We start from the raw sequence: 23,878 nt of genomic DNA on the forward strand, positions 1-23,878 counted from the left end.
GTAGTTAAGATCATATTGCTGTTTCTCGGCCATCTGAGGGAGGTAAAAGCTTCAGATCAGGGGACAGCGGGCAGATGAATCTGCATTGAGGTATGTAGCAGTTTTTATTTTCTGAATGGAATTGATGAGAAAATCCTGCCATACCGTTATAATGACATGTATGTATACTCTACACTTCAGTATTCTGGGGATGGTACTTCACTGGAATTACTCTGTAAAAAATACATTAGACCTTTTAATAGGTATTTATTATGTTAAACGTTTTTGCTGGAATGTAGAATCGTTTGCATTTTCTGAGGTACTGAGTGAATAAATGTTTGGGCATTATTTTTCCACTTGGCAGTTGTTTGTTTTAATTGTGACAGTTTCGTTTCTCTCTCACTGCTGTGTGTGAGGGGGAGGGGCCGTTTTTGGCGCTCTTTGCTACGCATCAAAAATTTCCAGTCAGTTACTCTTGTATTTCCTGCATGATCCGGTTCATCTCTAACAGAACTCAGGGGTCTTCAAACTTCTTTGAAGGGAGGTAGATTCTCTCAGCAGAGCTGTGAGACTTATATATTGACTGTGATTAAAAACGTTGCTCTGTTATTTTTACGTTTCAAATTTAATTATTTTTACTTTACTAATGGGAACAAACCTCTGCTAAAGGTTGTGTTGTTTTCAAGGATTGATGCTATAACAGTTTTTCAGTTCATTATTTCAACTGTCATTTAATCGTTTAGTGCTTCTTTGAGGCACAGTACGTTTTTGTTAAATAAGATTGTAACCAAGTTGCAAGTTTATTTGCTAGTGTGTTAAACATGTCTGATTCAGAGGAAGATACCTGTGTCATTTGTTCCAATGCCAAGGTGGAGCCCAATAGAAATTTATGTACTAACTGTATTGATGCTACTTTAAATAAAAGCCAATCTGTACAAATTGAACAAATTTCACCAAACAGCGAGGGGAGAGTTATGCCGACTAACTCGCCTCACGTGTCAGTACCTGCATCTCCCGCCCGGGAGGTGCGTGATATTGTGACGCCTAGTACATCTGGGCGGCCATTACAGATAACATTACGAGATATGGCTACTGTTATGACTGAAGTTTTGGCTAAATTACCAGAACTAAGGGGCAAGCGTGATCACTCTGGGGTGAGAACAGAGTGCGCTGATAATACTAGAGCCATGTCTGATACTGCGTCACAGCTTGCAGAGCATGAGGACGGAGAGCTTCATTCTGTGGGTGACGGTTCTGATCCAAACAGATTGGATTCAGATATTTCAAATTTTAAATTTAAATTGGAGAACCTCCGTGTATTACTAGGGGAGGTTTTAGCGGCTCTTAATGATTGTAACACTGTTGCAATACCAGAGAAATTGTGTAGGTTGGATAAATACTTTGCGGTACCGGCGAGTACTGACGTTTTTCCTATACCTAAGAGACTAACTGAAATTGTTACTAAGGAGTGGGATAGACCCGGTGTGCCGTTCTCACCCCCTCCAATATTTAGAAAAATGTTTCCAATAGACGCCACCACACGGGACTTATGGCAAACGGTCCCTAAGGTGGAGGGAGCAGTTTCTACTTTAGCTAAGCGTACCACTATCCCGGTGGAGGATAGCTGTGCTTTTTCAGATCCAATGGATAAAAAATTAGAGGGTTACCTTAAGAAAATGTTTGTTCAACAAGGTTTTATATTGCAACCCCTTGCATGCATCGCGCCGATTACGGCTGCGGCAGCATTTTGGATGGAGTCTCTGGAAGAGAACCTTAGTTCAGCTACGCTGGACGACATTACGGACAGGCTTAGAGTCCTTAAACTAGCTAATTCATTCATTTCGGAGGCCGTAGTACATTTAACCAAACTTACGGCTAAGAACTCAGGATTCGCCATTCAGGCACGTAGGGCGCTGTGGCTAAAATCCTGGTCAGCTGATGTAACTTCTAAGTCCAAATTACTTAATATACCTTTCAAAGGGCAAACTTTATTTGGGCCCGGTTTGAAAGAAATTATCGCTGACATTACAGGAGGTAAGGGCCACGCCCTGCCTCAAGACAAAGCCAAAGCTAAGGCTAGACAGTCTAATTTTCGTCCTTTTCGGAATTTCAAAGCAGGAGCAGCACCAACTTCCACTGCACCAAAACAGGAAGGAGCCGTTGCTCGTTACAGACAAGGCTGGAAACCTAACCAGTCCTGGAACAAGGGCAAGCAGGCCAGGAAACCTGCTGCTGCCCCTAAGACAGCATGAATCGAGGGCCCCCGATCCGGGACCGGATCTAGTGGGGGGCAGACTCTCTCTCTTCGCCCAGGCTTGGGCAAGAGATGTTCAGGATCCCTGGGCGCTAGAGATCATATCTCAGGGATACCTTCTAGACTTCAAATTCTCTCCCCCAAGAGGGAGATTTCATCTGTCAAGGTTGTCAACAAACCAGATAAGAAAGAAGCGTTTCTACGCTGTGTACAAGATCTGTTATTAATGGGAGTGATCCATCCGGTTCCGCGGTCGGAACAAGGACAAGGGTTTTACTCAAACCTGTTTGTGGTTCCCAAAAAAGAGGGAACTTTCAGGCCAATCTTGGATTTAAAGATCCTAAACAAATTCCTAAGAGTTCCATCGTTCAAAATGGAAACTATTCGGACAATCTTACCCATGATCCAAAAGGGTCAGTACATGACCACAGTGGATTTAAAGGATGCTTACCTTCACATACCGATTCACAAAGATCATTACCGGTATCTAAGGTTTGCCTTCTTAGACAGGCATTACCAGTTTGTAGCCTTCCATTCGGATTGGCTACGGCTCCAAGAATCTTCACAAAGGTTCTGGGTGCTCTTCTGGCGGTACTAAGACCGCGAGGAATTTCGGTAGCTCCGTACCTAGACGACATTCTGATACAAGCTTCAAGCTTGCAAACTGCCAAGTCTCATACAGAGTTAGTTCTGGCATTTCTAAGGTCGCATGGATGGAAAGTGAACGAAAAGAAGAGTTCTCTCTTTCCTCTCACAAGAGTTCCATTCTTGGGGACTCTTATAGATTCTGTAGAAATGAAGATTTATCTGACAGAAGACAGATTAACAAAGCTTCTAAATGCATGCCGTGTCCTTCATTCCATTCAACTCCCGTCAGTAGCTCAATGCATGGAGGTGATCGGCTTAATGGTAGCAGCAATGGACATAGTACCCTTTGCACGTCTACATCTCAGACCGCTGCAATTGTGCATGCTGAGTCAGTGGAATGGGGATTACTCAGACTTGTCCCCTACTCTGAATCTGGATCAAGAGACCAGAAACTCTCTTCTATGGTGGCTTTCTCGGCCACATCTGTCCAGGGGGATGCCATTCAGCAGGCCGGACTGGACAATTGTAACAACAGACGCCAGCCTACTAGGTTGGGGCGCTGTCTGGAATTCTCTGAAGGCTCAGGGACAATGGAATCAGGAGGAAAGTCTCCTACCAATAAACATTCTGGAATTGAGAGCAGTTCTCAATGCCCTTCTGGCTTGGCCCCAGTTAAAAACTCGGGGGTTCATCAGGTTTCAGTCGGACAACATCACGACTGTAGCTTACATCAACCATCAAGGAGGGACAAGAAGCTCCCTAGCAATGATGGAAGTATCAAAGATAATTCGCTGGGCAGAGTCTCACTCTTGCCACCTGTCAGCAATCCACATCCCGGGAGTGGAGAACTGGGAGGCGGATTTCTTGAGTCGCCAGACTTTTCATCCGGGGGAGTGGGAACTTCATCCGGAGGTCTTTGCCCAAATACTTCGACGTTGGGGCAAACCAGAGATAGATCTCATGGCGTCTCGCCAGAACGCCAAACTTCCTCGCTACGGGTCCAGATCCAGGGATCCGGGAGCGGTTCTGATAGATGCTTTGACAGCACCTTGGAACTTCGGGATGGCTTATGTGTTTCCACCCTTCCCGCTGCTTCCTCGATTGATTGCCAAAATCAAACAGGAGAGAGCATCAGTGATTCTAATAGCGCCTGCATGGCCACGCAGGACTTGGTATGCAGATCTAGTGGACATGTCATCCTGTCCGCCTTGGTCTCTACCTCTAAGACAGGACCTTCTGATACAGGGTCCATTCAAACATCAAAATCTAACTTCTCTGAAGCTGACTGCTTGGAAATTGAACGCTTGATTTTATCAAAACGTGGTTTTTCTGAGTCGGTTATTGATACCCTGATACAGGCTAGGAAACCTGTTACCAGAAGGATTTACCATAAGATATGGCGTAAATACCTATACTGGTGCGAATCCAAAGGTTACTCCTGGAGTAAGGTTAGGATTCCTAGGATATTGTCCTTTCTACAAGAAGGTTTAGAAAAGGGTTTATCGGCTAGTTCATTAAAGGGACAGATCTCAGCTCTGTCCATCTTGTTGCACAGGCGTCTGTCAGAAAATCCAGACGTCCAGGCCTTTTGTCAGGCTTTAGCTAGAATCAAGCCTGTGTTTAAAACTGTTGCTCCGCCATGGAGTTTAAACCTTGTTCTTAACGTTCTACAAGGAGTTCCGTTTGAACCCCTTCATTCCATTGATATAAAGTTGTTATCTTGGAAAGTGTTATTTTTAATGGCTATTTCTTCGGCTCGGAGAGTCTCTGAGTTATCAGCTTTACATTGTGATTCTCCTTATTTGATTTTTCATTCAGATAAGGTAGTTCTACGTACTAAACCTGGGTTCTTACCTAAGGTAGTCACTAACAGGAACATCAATCAAGAGATCGTGGTTCCTTCCCTGTGCCCGAATCCTTCTTCAAAGAAGGAACGTCTTCTACACAATCTGGATGTAGTTCGTGCCCTCAAGTTCTACTTGCAGGCAACTAAGGATTTTCGACAAACGTCTTCCCTGTTTGTCGTGTACTCTGGTCAGAGGAGAGGTCATAAGGCTTCGGCTACCTCTCTCTCCTTCTGGCTTCGTAGCATAATTCGTTTAGCCTATGAGACTGCTGGACAGCAGCCTCCTGAAAGAATTACAGCTCATTCTACTAGAGCTGTGGCTTCCACTTGGGCCTTTAAGAATGAGGCCTCTGTTGAACAGATTTGCAAGGCTGCAACTTGGTCTTCGCTCCATACTTTTTCAAAATTTTACAAATTTGACACTTTTGCTTCTTCGGAGGCTATTTTTGGGAGAAAGGTTCTTCAGGCAGTGGTTCCTTCTGTATAATGAGCCTGCCTAGCCCTCCCGTCATCCGTGTACTTTTGCTTTGGTATTGGTATCCCAGAAGTAATGATGACCCGTGGACTGATCACACATAACAGAAGAAAACATAATTTATGCTTACCTGATAAATTCCTTTCTTCTGTTGTGTGATCAGTCCACGGCCCGCCCTGTTTTTTAAGGCAGGTAAATATTTTTTAAATTATACTCCAGTCACCACTTCACCCTTGGTTTCTCCTTTCTCGTTGATTCTTGGTCGAATGACTGGGAGTGACGTAGAGGGGAGGAGCTATATGCAGCTCTGCTGGGTGAATCCTCTTGCATTTCCTGTTGGGGAGGAGTTATATCCCAGAAGTAATGATGACCCGTGGACTGATCACACAACAGAAGAAAGGAATTTATCAGGTAAGCATAAATTATGTTTTTGTATTGTCTGACGAAGGGGGTAATATCCCGAAATGTTACAATAAAGGTAACTTTGGAAATCCTGGCGAGAGCATCCCCATTCTTTACTACTATCAATACGATGGAAGCACCCTGGGTGGATGAAATGTTAACCGTGAGTGCTGGCCTGCTTGCTGTGTATATGTATGTATGTATGTATGCATCTCTCACATGGGTTCCATTTGATAAAGGTCTAAGTGTAGACCGAAGCGTTATGGGTTAAGGCCCTGCTGTTTTTTCCTTGTATTGGAATAAAAGGCTTGTTGATTGAACTCCCTGTGTTGCCTGCTATTTTTCCGGATACCTGACAAACTAAGACCGTGTGTGTATTTGGAATAGTGTTTCTGGGTTCTGGGCTATAAGTACTATGTTATTGTGTATACACATCATGTGTTCCTGGGATATAAGTACAGGTAGCCCTCAGTTTACGCCGGGGTTAGGTTCCAGAAGGAATGGTTGTAAATCGAAACTGTTGTAAATTGAACCCCAATTTATAATGTAAGTCAATGGGAAGTGAGGGAGTTAGGTTCCAGGCCCCTCTCAAAATTGACATAAGTAACACCTAATACATTATTTTTAAAGCTTTGAAATGAAGACTTTAAATGCTAAACAGCATTATAAACCTAATAATATAGATTGTATCATCATCAAACTAAGTTTAATAAACAAAAACATTTGCTAAACATCACCTAATAAAATTATCACACAAACGTTTTTTTACTTGCTTTTTTTCTGCAGCTAAGGGAAGTGGCTGCTAGATCTTGTTCCTTTAAAAACGGCTCCATTGCTCAGGTCTGGTTATACACTGATTAATTTCAGCCTGCCTGTGTTTAATCACACAACAGACTGTATCATCATCAAAGTAAGTTTAATGAACAAAAACGTTTTTTACTTGCCTTTTTCTGCAAACAGTTCTCTGCATTGAGTCGGCATCTAAGGGAAGTGGCTGCTTGATCTTGTTCCTTTGAAAGCGGATCCATTGATCTTGTCTGGCTTGCTTTTTCTTTTGCATGTGTTTGCTGCAACACAAGCGGACAGCTCCACCTACTGGCTATTTTAATGTATGCATGTGCTAATGCTTTCAATAGCAGTCACATGACTGGAAAAAAGGGCGTTATTCTGAGACGGCGCAAATTGAACAGTCGTAAATCGAGGCCCACGTGTGTGTGTATGTGTATGTGTATATATATATATATATATATATATATATATATATATTTCTGAAAATAGGGTTCCAAGGGCGCATGAAAAAAATTCCATCACTTGAATTAAATAATTTAAAATTTATGGAAGATTGGAATGAAAGTTTTAACCAACTGTTCCATAATACTTATGAAACAATTATTGAAATATAAAAAAGAAGAGAGGGATATGATCCTAATGGATATCAGCAAAGTTACTGAGATTTTACAACCCTTTGTAACCACACAGAAATACCTTGATTACACCACACAACTTAATGAAACCATTGATAATCTTGATACCAATTTATCCAATCGCAAGGTGCAGAAATATCATAGAGATGTTAAGGATTACGATTTGGATATAGTTTATTCTTGGCAGCAACATAGACCTAATAGATATAATTGGTCTTCTAGCAAGAAAAACAAGTCCAAAAGTAAAAATAATATAAAAGTTAATAAGAATAACACTAGTAGACATGTGACCTTTTCCGACATTGATACTGATCACCAGGATACTAGTGTATCTAATTTATTAGTGGAACATGTGTCAGATACTTCAGAGCCATGCCAAGGTAGTTTAGAACCCAGTACCAGTAGAAAAGATCTTAAGACATTAGTTAAACAACCTACTCAGACCAGTACACCTAAAAAAACAGAGCTCTTTTCGGTACCCCAGCAGGGTCAGAAAAACAGTAAAGAAATAGCTCTCATAAATCTCTCTGATGTTAAATTGTCTAATGTTGAATTTGATTTACTTAATAAAGGTTTGACATATGCACCAGCACATAATTTTGATTTAGTCAATACACTTATTGACATAAATTTGTTCGAAAATTAGTTTTAAGGAAACATTTTTTACATCACAATGATGATTCAATAATTGAGGATACACCGCTCTCTACTGATAGTCAATCGGTAGGTTTGAAATACACTGATCTCACTCACCTCACTCATTTGATTTCTTTAGAGCAAGAAACAATTAGACTGATTCACTTTTAAACACTTGCACTTCCTTTTCTTTTAAGAATACTTCACATTTTTATCCAGTGCACTCAAGACACCATCTATTAGACCTATATCAGAGAGTAGTTGAAAAAGAACTCACAGATTTATTTAGGATAGTTGAAAATCATTTCCCACTAATCCCAAATGATAATATTACTAAACAGCAAAGGCATGCACTTGGTAAATTACAAAAGAATGACAAAATAATTATTACCCAGGCAGATAAGGGAGGGGCGGTTGTTGTGTTAAACAAAAGCGACTATATCGCTGAGATTAATTTACAATTGAGTGACAACTCATTATATACTAAACTAACCTTTAACCCTACCCACTCCTTTAAAAATAAACTGTCACATTTATTGGACTATGCGGTTGACAACAACTTCATGGATAAAGAATTGGCTACCTACATGCTTGTTCCAGAACCCAGCACCCCTTACTTTCGCACTGTACCCAAAATACATAAACAGTTGATCAATCCTCCGGGACGGCCCATAGTGGCTAGTAATGGGTGACTGTGCGAGAGGCTGGGGAGCTGGTTGGATCATGTGTTGCAACCGACAATGCTTTCTTTACCTGACTATATTAGGGACAGTGTCCATCTAATTACACAATTAAGTGATATCACTTGGAAAGATACATTTACCTGGGTCACCATAGATGTGGCGGCTTTTTATTCTAATATTCCGCACACATTGGGACTCCAAGCAATTGATCAGATGTTACATAGACATTCCAATTATAGTGATCGATTTATCTCCTTCATTGTACAGGTTACTGAATTTTAGTTACAACATAATTTTTCTCCAACATAGGTGTGTCCGGTCCACGGCGTCATCCTTACTTGTGGGATATTCTCCTCCCCAACAGGAAATGGCAAAGAGCCCAGCAAAGCTGGTCACATGATCCCTCCTAGGCTCCGCCTTCCCCAGTCATTCTCTTTGCCGTTGTACAGGCAACATCTCCACGGAGATGGCTTAGAGTTTTTTGGTGTTTAAATGTAGTTTTTATTCTTCAATCAAGAGTTTGTTATTTTAAAATAGTGCTGGTATGTACTATTTACTCTGAAACAGGAAAGAGATGAAGATTTCTGTTTGTAAGAGGAAAATGATTTTAGCAATCGTTACTAAAATCGATGGCTGTTTCCACACAGGACTGTTGAGAGGAATTAACTTCAGTTGGGGGAAACAGTGAGCAGACTTTTGCTGCTTGAGGTATGACACATTTCTAACAAGACTCGGTAATGCTGGAAGCTGTCATTTTCCCTATGGGAACCGGTAAGCCATTTTCTTAGTTTAAGTAAAAGAATAAAGGGCTTCATTAGGGCTTAAAAAACTGGTAGACAATTTTCTGGGCTAAAACGATTACTTTACTAAGTATATTTGGCAGATTATTACTTTTAATAGTTGTTAAATCTTGGGGATTGTTTTAATAAAAACGGCAGGCACTGTATTGGACACCTTTTTCACTGGGGGCCTTTTCTAGTCATAGACAGAGCCTCATTTTCGCGCCTCTAATGCGCAGTTGTTTTTGGAAAGCATGGCATGCAGATGCATGTGTGAGGAGCTAAGAACCACTGAAAAAGCTTATAGAAGGCATCATTTGGTATCGTATTCCCCTCTGGGCTTGGTTGGGTCTCAGCAAAGCAGATACCTGGGACTGTATAGGGGTTAAATGTAAAAACGGCTCCGGTTCCGTTATTTTAAGGGTTAAAGCTTTCAAATTTGGTGTGCAATACTTTTAAGGCTTTAAGTTACTGTGGTGAAATTTTGGTGAAATTTGAACAATTCTTTCATACTTTTTCACATATTCAGTAATAAAGTGTGTTCAGTTTGAAATTTAAAGGGACAGTAACGGTTTTATTGTAAAACGTTTTTTGTGCTTTGTTGACAAGTTTAAGCCTGTTTAACATGTCTGAACCATCAGATAACGATGTTCTATATGTATGAAAGCCAATGTGTCTCCCCATTTAAATATATGTGATATATTTGTGTCATAATGTCCAAACAAAGTAGGGATAATAATGCCATAGATATGATATTGCCCAAGATGATTCCTCTAATGAGGGGAGTAAGCATGGTACTGCATCATCCCCTTCTGTGTCTACACCAGTTTTGCCCACACAAGAGGCCCCTAGTACATCTAGTGCGCCAATACTTATTACCATACAACAATTAATGGCTGTAATGGATAATTCTATTGCATGCATTTTTTCCAAAATGCCTACTTATCAGAGAAAGAGTGATTGCTCTGTTTTAAACACTGAAGAGCAAGAGGACGCTGATGATATCTGTTCTGACATACCCTCACACCTATCTGAAGGGGCCAGGAGGGAGGTTTTGTCTGAGGGAGAAATTTCAGATTCAGGGAAAATTTCTCAACAAGCAGAACCTGATATTGTAACTTTTAAATTTCAACATCTCCACGCACTACTTAAGGAGGTATTATCTACTCTGGATGATTGTGACAATTTGGTCATTCCAGAGAAATTAGGTAAGATGGACAAGTTCCTAGAGGTTCCGGTGCCCCCCGATGTTTTTCCTATACCCAAGCGGGTGGCGGACATAGTAAATAAGGAGTGGGAAAGGCCCGGCATACCTTTTGTCCTCCCCCTATATTTAAGAAATTAGTTCCTATAGTCGACCCCAGAAAGGACTTATAGCATACAGTCCCCAAGGTCGAGGGGGCGGTTTCTACTCTAAACAAACGCACTTCTATTCCTATAGAAGATAGTTGTGCTTTCAAGATCCTATGGATTAAAGGTTAGAGGGTTTGCTTAAAAAGATGTTTGTTCAGCAAGGTTACCTTCTACAACCAATTTCATGCATTGTTCCTGTCACTACAGCTGAGTGTTTCTGGTTCGAAGAACTAGAAAAGTCGCTCATTAAAGAATCTTCGTACGAGGAGGTTTTGGACAGAGTTCAAGCTCTTAAATTGGCTAACTCTTTTTTATTTTAGATGCCGCTTTGCAATTAGCTAGATTAGCGGCGAATAATTCAGGGTTTGCTATCGTGGCGCGCAGAGCGCTTTTGCTTAACATCCCTTTCAAGGGTAAAACACTGTTTGGCCCTGACTTGAAAGAGATTATTTCAGAGGGAAAGGGCCACGCCCTTCCTCTGGATAGGTCTTTAAGGCTAAAAAGAAGCCAAATTTTCGTCCCTTTCGCAGAAACGGACCAGCCTCAAATTCTACACCCTCTAAGCAAGAGGGTAATACTTCTCAAACCAAGCCAGCCTGGAGGCCGATGCAAGGCTGGAACAAGGGTAAGCAGGCCAAGTCACCTGCCACTGCTACCAAAACAGCATGAAGTGTTGGCCCCCGATCTGGGAAGGATCTGGTGGGGGGCAGACTTTCTCTCTTTGCTCAGGCTGGGGCAAGAGATGTTCAGGATCCTTGGGCGCTAGAAATAGTTTCTCAAGGTTATCTCCTGGAATTCAGGGAACTACCCCCAAGGGGAAGGTTCCACGGGTCTCAATTATCTTCGAACAAGCATTCTTACACTGTGTAGAAGACCTGTTAAGCATGGGAGTGATTCATCCTGTTCCATTAGGAGAACAAGGGATGGGTTTTTACTCCAACCTGTTCATAATTCCCAAAAAAGAGGGAACATTCAGACCTATTTTAGATCTCAAGATTCTAAACAAGTTTCTAAGGGTTTCATCATTCAAAATGGAAACCATTCGAACGATCCTTCCTACCATCCAGGAAGGTCAATTCATGACCACGGTGGACTTAAAGGATGCGTACCTACGTATTCCTATCCACAAGGAACATTTTCGGTTCCTAAGGTTCGCCTTTCTGGACAAGCATTACCTGTGGCACTTCCATTCGGATTAGCCACTGCTCCAAGGATTTTCACAAGGGTACTAGGGTCCCTTCTAGCGGTGCTAAGACCAAGGGGCATTGCAGTAGTACCTTACTTGGACGACATCCTGATTCAAGTGTCGTCTCTGTCAAAAGCAAGGGCTCATACGGACATTGTCCTAGCCTTTCTCAGATCTCACAGGTGGAAAGTGAACATAGAAAAAAGTTCTCTGTCCCCGTCAACAAGATTTCCCTTCTTGGGAACAATAATAGTTTCCTTAGAAATGAAGGTTTTTCTGACAGAGGCCAGAAAATCAAAACTTCTAAGCTCTTGTCAGGTACTTCATTCTGTTCTTCTTCCTTCCATAGCGCAGTTCATGGAAGTAATAGGTTTGATGGTTGCGGCAATGGACATAGTTCCTTTTGCACGAATTCATCTAAGACCATTGCACCTGTGCATGCTCAGACAGTGGAATGGGGTTTATACAGACTTGTCTCCGACGATACAAGTAGATCAAATAACCAGAGATTCACTCCGTTGGTGGCTGACCCTGGACAACCTGTCACAGGGAATGAGCTTCCGCAGACCAGAGTAGGTCATTGTCACGACCGACGCCAGTCTGGTGGGCTGGGGCGCGGTCTGGGAACCCCTGAAAACTCAGGGTCTATGGTTTCGGGAAGACTCTCTTCTGCCGATAAACATAATGGAACTGAGAGCGATATTCAATGCTCTCAAGGCTTGGCCTCGACTAGCAAAGGCCAAATTCATAAGGTTTCAATCAACCATCAGGGGGTAACAAGGAGTTCCCTGGCGATGGAGGAGCATCCGGGGGAGTGGGAACTCCATCTGGAAATCTTTGCCCAAATAACTCAATTATGGGGCATTCCAGACATGGTTCTGATAGCCTCTCGTCAGAACTTCATGGTCCCTTGTTACGGGTCCAAATCCAGGGATCCCAAGGCGACTCGATTGGATACAATAGTAGCACCTTGGATCTTCAACCTAGCTTATGTATTCCCACCGTTTCCTCTCATTCCCAGGCTGGTAGCCAGGATCAATCTGGAGAGGGCTTCGGTGACCTTGATAGTTCCTGTGTGGCCACGCAGACCTGGTGAATGTGTCATCGGCTCCACCATGGAAGCTACCTTTGAGACAGGACCTTCTTATTCAGGGTCCATTCGAACATCCGAATCTGGTTTTCCTCCAACTGACTGCTTGGAGTTTGAACGCTTGATTTTATCAAAGCGTGGGTTTTCAGATTCTGTAATAGATACTCTTATTCAGGCTAGAAAGCCTGTAACTAGAAAAATTTACCATAATATATGGAAAAAATATATCTGTTGGTGTGAATCTAAAGGATTCCCATGGAACAAGATAAAAATTCCTAAGATTCTTTCCTTTCTACAAGAAGGTTTGGAGAAAGGATTTTCTGCGAGTTCTCTGAAGGGACAGATCTCTGCTTTATCTGTTTTACTTCACAAAGGCTGGCAGCTGTGCCAGACGTTTAAGCGTTTGTTCAGGCTCTGGTTAGAAGCAAGCCTGTTTACAGACCTTTGACTCTTCCCTGGAGTCTTAATCTAGTTCTTTCAGTTCTTCAAGGGGTTCCGTTTGAACCCTTACATTCCGTAGATATTAAGTTATTATCTTGGAAAGTTTTGTTTTAGGTTGCAATTTCTTCCGCTAGAAGAGTTTCTGAGTTATCTGCTCTGCAGTGTTCTCCGCCCTATCTGGTCCATGCAGATAAGGTGGTTTTACGTACTGAGCCTGGTTTTCTTCCGAAGGTTGTTTCCAACAAAAATATTAACCAGGAGATAGTTGTACCTTCTTTGTGTCCGAATCCAGTTTCATAGAAGGAACGTTTGTTACACAATTTGGACGTTGTCCGTGCTCTAAAATTCTATTTAGATGCTACAAAGGATTTCAGACAAACATCTTCCTTGTTTGTTGTTTATTCTGGTAAAAGGAGAGGTCAAAAAGCAACTTCTACCTCTCTTTTTGGCTTAAAAGCATCATCAGATTGGCTTATGAGACTGCCGGACGGCAGCCTCCTGAAAGAATCACAGCTCATTCCACTAGGGCCGTGGCTTCCACATGGGCCTTTAAGAAAGAGGCTTCTGTTGATCAGATATGTAAGGCAGCGACTTGGTCTTCACTGCACACTTTTACCAACTTTTACAAATTTGATACTTTTGCTTCTTCTGAGGCTATTTTTGGGAGAAAGGTTTTGCAAACCGTGGTGCCTTCCATCTAGGTGACCTGATTTGCTCCCTCCCATCATCCGTGTCCTAAAGCTTTGGTATTGGTTCCCACAAGTAAGGATGACGCCGTGGACCGGACACACCTATGTTGGAGAAAACAGAATTTATGTTTACCTGATAAATTACTTTCTCCAACGGTGTGTCCGGTCCACGGCCCGCCCTGGTTTTTTAATCAGGTCTGATGATTTATTTTCTTTAACTACAGTCACCACGGTATCATATGATTTCTCCTATGCAAATATTCCTCCTTTACGTCGGTCGAATGACTGGGGAAGGCGGAGCCTAGGAGGGATCATGTGACCAGCTTTGCTGGGCTCTTTGCCATTTCCTGTTGGGGAGGAGAATATCCCACAAGTAAGGATGACGCCGTGGACCGGACACACCGTTGGAGAAAGTAATTTATCAGGTAAACATAAATTCTGTTTTTTATGTTTCATGGGGAGTACTACCTGCAGAGATGCGGTACGGCAATGGGGCTAAATTTTCCCCGCCTATGCTAACATTTACATGGGTTGGCTTGAGCTTAACTGCATCTTTGCAGATAGTTTTCCCTTTGCCAATAATGTCATCTTATATGGGCGTTTCATTGACGATATCATCGTCATTTGGGACACCCAAGATGACAATACGGTAGACAACTTTGTTGACTTTATGAATAAGAATCAATATAACTTATCATTTACGGCCCAGTCAAGTCCTAATTGTATCAATTTCCTTGATTTGCTAATTGAAGCTAAGCAGAATAAAATTCTGACATCTACTTATCGTAAACCTTTGGCACGCAACACTATTACGTGCCGATTCTTGTCATGTTTCCCATTTAAAAAGAGGTATACCGAAGGCACAATACCTACGTTTTACGTAGGAATTGTTCAGATGCTATTACATATAGTGTACAAGCACAGGAACTAACTTCTAGACTAGTGGAAAGGGGTTACCAAAGAGCAACCTTAAAACAATTGGAAACACGGGTTGCTCAAATGAACAGACAGGAATTATTCACTCATATGAAGAAGAACTCAAAGCTGTCCAACATGGATAGTACTGATTCTCTAAACCAGAATACTCTGTTCATAACACAGTTTAGTAGACCATACCAATCGATATGCAATATTGTAAAGAAAAATTTGACTATTCTAAGGGTGATGATTCCTTAGCAGAAGTATTAGCGAAGGGAGTAAAATGTATAGCTAGGAAGGCTCCTACATTAGCAGACCTAACTAGAAAAAACCTAGCAGGAAAACCTACAATAAATGCTACTAATCCAAATTGGCTTAGTCTAAAAGTAGGATGCTTTTAAATGTGGTCTTGTTCATTGTAAGGCGTGTACCTGCATTATAGTCACTGATACTTTTACTTCTAGTGTAACACAACAAACATACCATATTAGGGATAGAATTGATTGCACTTCCCAATTTGTTTTCTATTTGGTAAACTGCCTTTATTGTTCCCAGCAATATGTTGGGATCACTACACGCCCCTTAAAAGACAGGATTCGTGAACACTTGCGATCATTAGACGAAAAAGAGCCTAAAACCCTGGTAGCTAAGCATTTTAGACAACATGGTTTAGGACCAAGGTATTTTTCATGTATAGGGATTGACAAAATCAAAATGCACCCTAGAGGGGGTGATAGAGAAAAGAATCTACGAAAAAAGGAAATATTTTGGATCATAAAACTTCATACTAGGACCCCTGAAGGTATTAATAAGAGAATGGATGTAGACCTATTTACTGAGTAGCAGTGTACAGTTTTCACTGCAGTTAGTCTAATTGTATCTATTCTCCTATTGATACTTTTATTATTTTTATTCTAATCTTGTTTCAGATTTAATATTCGAATATGTGCATAGACATATATGTATATGGAGGTAGATCTACACATTTTTCCCCCCTCCTTGTACGTTTTTATGTTTATTTTTTTTATTACTTTATAATAAGTCCCTTCTTCTTATGTTACTTATGAAAAAAAAATTCTTTGATTATTGATATAATTTTTTTTTTCTTTTTTTTTTTTTCAAAAGAGCTTTATTGAAAAAATAAGCAAACATTGTACAATAGGATCATCAGATAGGCAGACAAGGGTGTAGACAATACACAACTCTCGGATTAACAGAGAATAGCAACCAAAGGGACCCTTTGTACACATTGTCCCGGTAAATAATATGAGTGCTCAACAAACGGGTATCAGCTTATTATCTGCCTAAAACAAAATGATCAATTAGCTCTCTACTTGCATTTTCTGAAATTTTCCAGTAATCTGTTGTAACGGTACCAACAGGATACCAAGGGTTAACACCAGGGAACAATGTCCTGCATAGGGAATCGGCAATTCACAACCCAGCCAGTTTTCAGGTTTAAAACGGAATGTCATTTATTAAAAGGCTATGCCTAGTATTTATGCAGGTCTGACCCCCCCCCCCCCCCCCCCAGATGGGGGGGTTGAAAGAATATTGTACATTAGATAAAAGGGGAAGACGCCCTTTTATGAAACAATAGAATTACATTACTTAAATACTTTAAACACAAGACACTCTTGGCTCTTCTTATCACTTAGGCGTTTTCTCTCTGAAGGTGATCAAACAATGGAATTCTCATCACTAACTAAATTATGGCTGGAGCCAGCAACTTGTATTTAGAAAATTAGCTTCTTAAAGCTAAACACAGTTAACTCCTTCAGTCCTGACAGAAGGGTCTGTCACATCTACATAGCACACAATACAGCATATAGACAACCTTTCTTACATTATAGTCCAGAAGTGGCTAGGTTTGCCACAATGCTCCCCCAGAACCAAGCCGGCATACACAGTCTGATCCCAACGGATCGGCTTGGGGATGTCCGGGGAAGCACTCACAGATCACTTTTCAAGTTAAGTTTGTCTGGACAACCCGTCGGCGTTACCGTTTTGTTTCCCTGGGCGGTAATGGATGGTAAAGTCGAAGGGCTGCAGCGCCAAACTCCAGCGCAGCAGCCTGGCATTGTCCCCGGCCACACGGTTCAGCCACACCAACGGGTTGTGATCTGTGAGTAAGGAAAAAGGTTGTCCATACAGGTACGGCTGCAACTTTTTGAGGGCCCTGATTAAAATATAAAAGGTAACAGCAACTTGTAAGTAAACCAAACTAGGTTGTAGCTCCCCAAATAGGGCTTCAGCTACCGTCTCTGCATGGATGTTGGAGAGAGTAATGCCTCGGGGTACCTAGTGGCGTAGTCCACCACGGTTAAAATGTACCTCTTCCCGAAGGGACTGGGCTTGGGTAGTCACAGGGTTAATATCAGCGGGACCCATGGGAGCATAGGCAGAAACAAGGGGGGCCAAGTCATTTCCAAGGAGAACATCAGCAGGTAAGTCCTTCTTGACCCCCACATTCACAGGTCTAGCACCCACTCCCCAATCCAAATGTACCCTGGAAACAGGTAGGCGGAACACAGTGCCCCCTGCTACCCTCACAGCCACAGTGTCTCCAGTGTGCCGTTTCTCAGACACCAAGTTCTCTTGAAGCAAGGTCATGGTAGCACCAGTATCCCGTAGACCACTGACCTCCTTCCCATTCACTTTAACCCGTTGCCGGTTATTCCAGTGGGCAGCTTGCACGGGGTCGGCTTCATGTAGGCTGCCCCAGCATTCTGGCCCCTCTACGTAGCGGGCCGTAGGCTGAGGATTATGTGGGATTCCGCTGGCGGGTCTTCTCCAGGACTGTGCTTGATTCGCTGCGTTTAGGGGACACTCTGGTCTTTTGTGCCCTAGTTGCTTACATCCAAAGCACCGAATAGGTTGTGAGTAGCCCCGCGAATGGAACCGGGCTCTCTGAGGGTAGTTCGTGGCCGGAGGCCGTGTGGTATAGCGGTGTGCCGGGGGTTGGTAACTGGCAGCTGCTGGGGGTCTGTACTCCACTCTAGCAGTGGGCAATTGGTATACTGCTCCCCCTGCCCCTCGTACTGCCACGGATCCGCCAGTGGGTGCTGTATCCGGCACCAAATGGGGAGCTATCAGGGTTAAAGTAGCTCCCGAATCCCGAAGTCCCTGGACCGACATCACCTCATGCAGAATTCCCAGGGGTTCCTCGGCTTGGGTGCTCAACACCTCATGAGCGGCTGGCTCCGTTTGGTAATGGTGAGCAGCCGCCCTTGGGGCCAGGTTCTGTCTGACCTGGTTCCAAGCTTGTCTGCTCCGATTTTGGGTGCACTCACGTGCCATATGTCCCCACTGCTTGCAGGTGTGGCATTGTATATTCGCCCGTCCGTTGTATCGTGAGGGGGGTGGTGGATTCCCTGGGGCTGGGCGAAAAGGTGCCGCTGTGGGGGTGTTAGGCTGTAGTCCATGGTGCCTCCTGGCATCAAAATGCTGGTCTGCTAATCTGGCTGCTTCGGTTAAGGTGAGGGGTTTTCGATCTCTCACACATTCTTGGGCTTCTGGGGACAAGCCGTTAAAGAATTGCTCCAATAGCATCAGTTGTCGCAATTCTTCCATGGTGGTAGCTTGGCTGGCCTGTATCCACCCTTGAGATGCTTGATCCAGCTTGTGGGCCCACTCTGCATGTGAATCTCTTTCTGGCTTGCGCAGGCCTCTAAACTTGCGCCGGTATGCCTCTGGGGTAATGGCATATCTTTCCAAGATCGCTCTCTTCACTTTAGCGTAATCCTTGCTGTCCTCCCTGGGTACAGCGCGATACGCTTCCGCTGCCCTACCGGCTAGCTTGCCTGCTAGCACCGGCACCCATACGGACTGTTCCAAATCATGTAACTCGCACAGTCTCTCAAAATCCTGTAAATACCCATCGATCTCATCCTTCTCCTCACAAAACATTTTAAATGCATGGTATGGGATTTTGGGTCTTACTGGGTTGCTGAGTGCGTCCAAAATGGATTCTGCTCGGGAGGATGCATTCCGCGGACTGTGTGCCATCACGTACTCCTGCACATCTGCCATTACCACGGATAGCATATCCCGTGGTACAGGTTGGGGTAAAAATTCCAGCCTGGTCCTCATTTCCCTCTGGTATAGGGTCTCCTCCATGGCTGCTGGAGGCGTAGCGCTGCGAGCTCTGTCTCCCTCCATCAGCTCGGCAATTAATATAGTCTTGGGTTTGCTGCTGCCTATCTTTCCCCTGGCTTCTAGCAGTTCCTTTAACGTTTGTCTCTTTAGCTTAGAATAATCCATCTCCATTCACTTCGGTCCCTGGTACTCCTTCCATCTTAGTCAGTATTGTAGTAATCCCCCTCTTCCTGAGGTTACTGCCTTGTGTAGTTGCTGTAGGTGATCAAACAATGGAATTCTCATCACTAACTAAATTATGGCTGGAGCCAGCAACTTGTATTTAGAAAATTAGCTTCTTAAAGCTAAACACAGTTAACTCCTTCAGTCCTGACAGAAGGGTCTGTCACATCTACATAGCACACAATACAGCATATAGACAACCTTTCTTACATTATAGTCCAGAAGTGGCTAGGTTTGCCACATCTGTATCATGTCCTTCAAATAAGGGCATGGTGCTTGAATAACAAATTAACACATGAACACAATAGGTCTGAAAAAGATTAACAGATAAAGTCAACATGACCTGGCTTGCTGCTAAGCCTAAGAAATCCGGTACCAGTTACCCCCCATATTCTACACAGGTAGGGGGGCAAGAAGGAGCCGGGTGTAATAGGTGGAGGGGCGAGGGGAGAGGGGGAGAGAACAGGAAAAAGTCAGAGAGGGAAGGGAGAAGAAAAAAACAGAATTGTTTACATTCCGTAGATGCCATCCACAGGAATCACTGGTTCCTCGGCCCACTAGGTGACCCCTCTGGCACTGTACCCTCCCATATCTGAATTATCTCACCATATACATCAAGTTTCATGGTTTTAACATGATACTTTTCCAGGAGGAGGATGTTTTGCACATTCTGTCTCCAGTCCCCGAGGGTGGGGATCTGAGGTGTCTTCCAACGTTGGGGTATTAGATTTTTAGCTCCCGAGAGCATCAACATCAAAAGGGTCTTTTTTTAGTTTGTTTTGTATTTTGTTTGGGAAGTGGAATAACAGAGTTTCTGGAGTTTTTGGGATCTCCAGGTCCAGTATCTTCTGGATCTCCTGCCAAACAGAGGACCAAAAGCCCTCCAGTAAGGGGCAATCCCACCAAATGTGCAGGATCGTCCCCTCCAGCATTTTTCTGAGGCTCTCGGGTAGATAGTCTTGAGTCTTGATGGCGTGAGATACCATCGGCTTAAGAACTTGTAATGCGACTCTTGAGCGCGAGCAGAGACCGATAGTGTTTTAACGGCCAGGAAGATCCGTTGCCATTCTTCTCTGGTGAGTTCCGTGTCCAACTCCCTATGCCAAGCTCTTGTATAGCCCGGGAGAGGACCGTCTCTGGGGTGCAGTAATAGTGTGTAGATGATAGATATCAAATGCCTAGTTGTTGTATGCTGTGTACACAATGACTCAAAAGGTGTAGGGTCCCTCAATAGTTGCAACCTATTTTTATGAGTATTAATATAGTGCCCTATTTGCAAGTAGGTAAACTTATTGATATAATTTTTATAAATTTGTTTATTATGCTTTTTTAAGTAGGGATGCATTTCCTGGTAGTGTGTGTATGTATGTGTGTGTGTGTGTGTGTATGTATATATATATATATATATATATATATATATATATATATATATATATATATATATATATATATATATATATATATATATATATATATATATATATATATATATATATATATACATACATATACACATACATACATATACACACCCCCAGTTTTGTCCGTTCTGCCCTCATTTTTTTGAGATTTAGATCACACTGATGATGTGACTGAAACGATTGGCTGTGGGTCTGTATATAGGGCTGTGTAATACTTGTAATTTTTCAGCCTCTGATGAAGCGCATGCGTGAAATGCGTCAGGTGATCTTTGGGGTACTCACCTTGTACCTGGCAACCTTGCTGAAATAAAACTGTTAGCAAGCCTTCAAGTTCCAGTCTCCGACTCCTCTTCTTGGGATTAAGTTCTCGATCTATCTATATCTCTAATATACAGCTATCATTCACCCAGACCTATAGTATGTTGAAGATTATTCACTCCCTGTTGAAAAAGTTTACCCCTGAGTAAACAAAACACGTTAAGGTAATTAGTGATATCCTTTAATGCTGTATACCATTGTCGGTGTAAAAGCTCACCCTCTGCCTGGTATTTCTATCCTTTATTGGGGAGATATCGATAACAGCACTCCGTTAACAGACTGTAAGCTGGACCGGAACATCAGTCGTAATTGACATTATGGGCACATTTCAATCTTGCATCTTGTAAGTGTGAATTTTTGTTGTCATGGCTCTGACTGAAATAAAAACGATACAGTGAATCGCGGTTGTGCTTGTTTTTTTTTTTTTTGTTTTTTTTTTCCTGTTTTGTTTGAGAAGAAGATCTGACAACAACCAAGCTCTTTATAGTCAGCAGCACCGGGACCATTCGGGAAAACACCTGCAAAGTGCTCACTATTTAAGTGAACAGAGCATTGATCTCGGTTTATCATAATATCCCATCCTGAAAGTGATTGACTGGGACATCTGAAATTAACCCATGACATTACGGTGATAATACTCCATTTACATATATGTTTGAATCCATTTACAAGACTACTTACAGGCTATGGGACTTTGGGATTTTAGTATTTATTAGATTGTAATATATTTTAAATTATTTTTAATTTTATTGTAAATTGCTTATCAGGCAAACCGTGCCACATATTGCTTAACTGTTTATATTAGGCTATTCATTCCCTTGTCTACCATTTAGTTGTGCTGCTTGTTGTAGATATTGAGAGTGTATTTGTTGCTACTGTCTGGGGAATATAAAAGCTATTTTATGATAAAGTTCTAAAACAAAAACTAGATCATGGAGTCAAAATGCTGAATCTGCTTTATTTGTACAGACAAAGCCAACGCTAATGTAGTCAAAGTTGAAGTAACAGAAGATCTGCGTGTGAAGCGTCAGTTGGGAACCTCAGATGAGGAAACTAGTGACAGTATGAGCTCAGGTGAGTGCGCACGTTATGTCAGAAGGGTTACAGGTGAGCGTACACGTATGTTGTGTCTGAGGCACACAGGTTACAAGTGATTGTGCGCGTGTCTGAGGCATGTAGGCTACAAGTAAGTGTGCACACATTGTCTGACGCAGGCTACAAGTGAGTGTGCACGTTATGTCAGATGGGTTACAGGTGAGCGTATACGTATGTTGTGTCTGAGGCATGTAGGCTACAAGTAAGTGTGCACACGTTGTCTGATTGACGCAGGCTACAAGTGAGTGCACACATATGCTGTGTTTAAGGCATATAATTTACAAATGAATGTGCACACGTTACAACTAAGTGTTCCTCACATGTCGTGTCTTAGGCATACAGATTGCATGTGAGTGCGCATGTGTGTCGTTTCTAAACTTCCCTTTCATCTAAAAAGATGTAAGAGATCAGATGGAAAAGGCCTGCAGTGTGTTATAAATATTAGATCATGTGATAAAAAAAAACCCCCAGATCATGTGATATAAACGCTAGATCATGTGATATAAAAACTCAACCTGTTTTATTTGTACAGACGAAGATAACGCTGATATAGTGAAAGTTGAGATTACAGAAGATATGTATGCGTGTGATGAGGTGAAGACCGAGGAGGATGAAGTTCCTATAAGTACGGCTACAGGTGATTAGTGCATATAAAAAGTAAATGGTGACATTTTGTCTTTGATGGGACACAAAACCCAATTTATTTTTCTTTCTTTCATAATTCCGCTATAACATACCATTTTAAACAACTTTCCAATAAAAAATACGAAAGGCAGCGATAAAAAAAAAGCTTTTATAATAAACAAAAGATAACGATGACTTATTTAATAAATTTATTACAGTTTATTGCATAATCTAAAATGTTGTTAAAAAATCACTCAAACTCTATATTATTCTATATTATTCTCTGTTACACAAGGCACATACCTAGGAAAGGTTTGTAAAATTCTATGCTCTGTTTCAAGGGTGCTTAATTGTGGCGCCCCAGAGGTTTTGGAACTGCAGTTCCCATGATGCTCTCCCTTCAAAGTCTACTACAGTTTGCGACAGATCTAATATATTTGTGAGTGATGCAATTAAAGGAACAGTCAACACCAGAATTTTTGTTGTTTTAAAAGATAATCCCTTAATTACTTATTCCCCAGTTTTGCATAACCAACAGTAATATTAATATATGTTTTACCTCTGATTACCTTGTCTAGGGCTCTACAGACTGCCCCCTTATTTCAGTTCTTTTGGCAGACATGCATTCTAGCCAATCAGTGCTCACTCCTTGGCAAATTCACGTGCATGAGCTCAATGTTATCTATAAAACACATGAACTAATGCCCTCCAGTGGTGAAAAACTTTCAAAATGCTTTCAGATTAGAATCGGCCTTCAAGGTCTAAGAAATTAGTATATGAACCTCCTAGGTTTAGCTTTCAACTAAGAGAACAAAGAAAAAAATTAGTGATAAAAGTAAATTGGAAAGTTGTTTAAAATGACATGCACTATCTGAATCATGAAGGTTTTTTTTTTTTAAACTTGACTGTCCCTTTAATCTATTTTTAAATAGTTTTAACATCATTTGGATAATCCTTTATAGCTTTTTAAAGGACAGTAGCATTATATAATTAACAAGTGCATAATAAAAAAAGACTGCAATAAAACCTACTCTGAATTTCAAAGTGAATGGGCTGCTTTCCCACCCTGTCTGTCTTCCTCAATACTGGTGTTCTGCAGGGTTGTGCTCTGTCTTCCTTGCTCTATTGCTATTATATCAACAATTCTACTTCTGCAAATGAATCTGAAGTTTGCAGACAACATTACTCTGATTGGGCTTCTCAGATGAAGAGGAATTTAGCTATAATATGGAAGTAAACAGGCTGGTAACATGGTGTGAAACAATTTAGAACTATAAAATCATTAAAGGGACAGACTAGGCCAAAATAAACTTTCATGATTCAGATTAGAGCATGTAATTTTTAATCAATTTTCCAA

General features: G+C 41.9%; 1 protein-coding gene across 2 annotated transcripts in view; it reads left to right on the top strand.

Annotated features, from left to right (window-relative positions):
* LOC128666768 (oocyte zinc finger protein XlCOF6.1-like) overlaps positions 1-23,878 on the top strand; it is a 127,241-nt gene that overhangs the window by 46,289 nt on the left and 57,074 nt on the right. The window contains exons 4-5 of one of the 2 annotated variants that reach the window (XM_053721552.1): positions 21,772-21,876; positions 22,430-22,534. In XM_053721552.1, the coding sequence (XP_053577527.1) occupies positions 21,772-21,876; positions 22,430-22,534 (210 nt within the window). The remainder of the gene's footprint in view (positions 1-21,771; positions 21,877-22,429; positions 22,535-23,878) is intronic. The other variant, XM_053721553.1, reaches the window with a different exon arrangement.

Source organism: Bombina bombina, chromosome 7 (genome assembly GCF_027579735.1).
Source record: "Bombina bombina isolate aBomBom1 chromosome 7, aBomBom1.pri, whole genome shotgun sequence".
NCBI classification, from domain to species: Eukaryota; Metazoa; Chordata; class Amphibia; order Anura; family Bombinatoridae; genus Bombina; species Bombina bombina.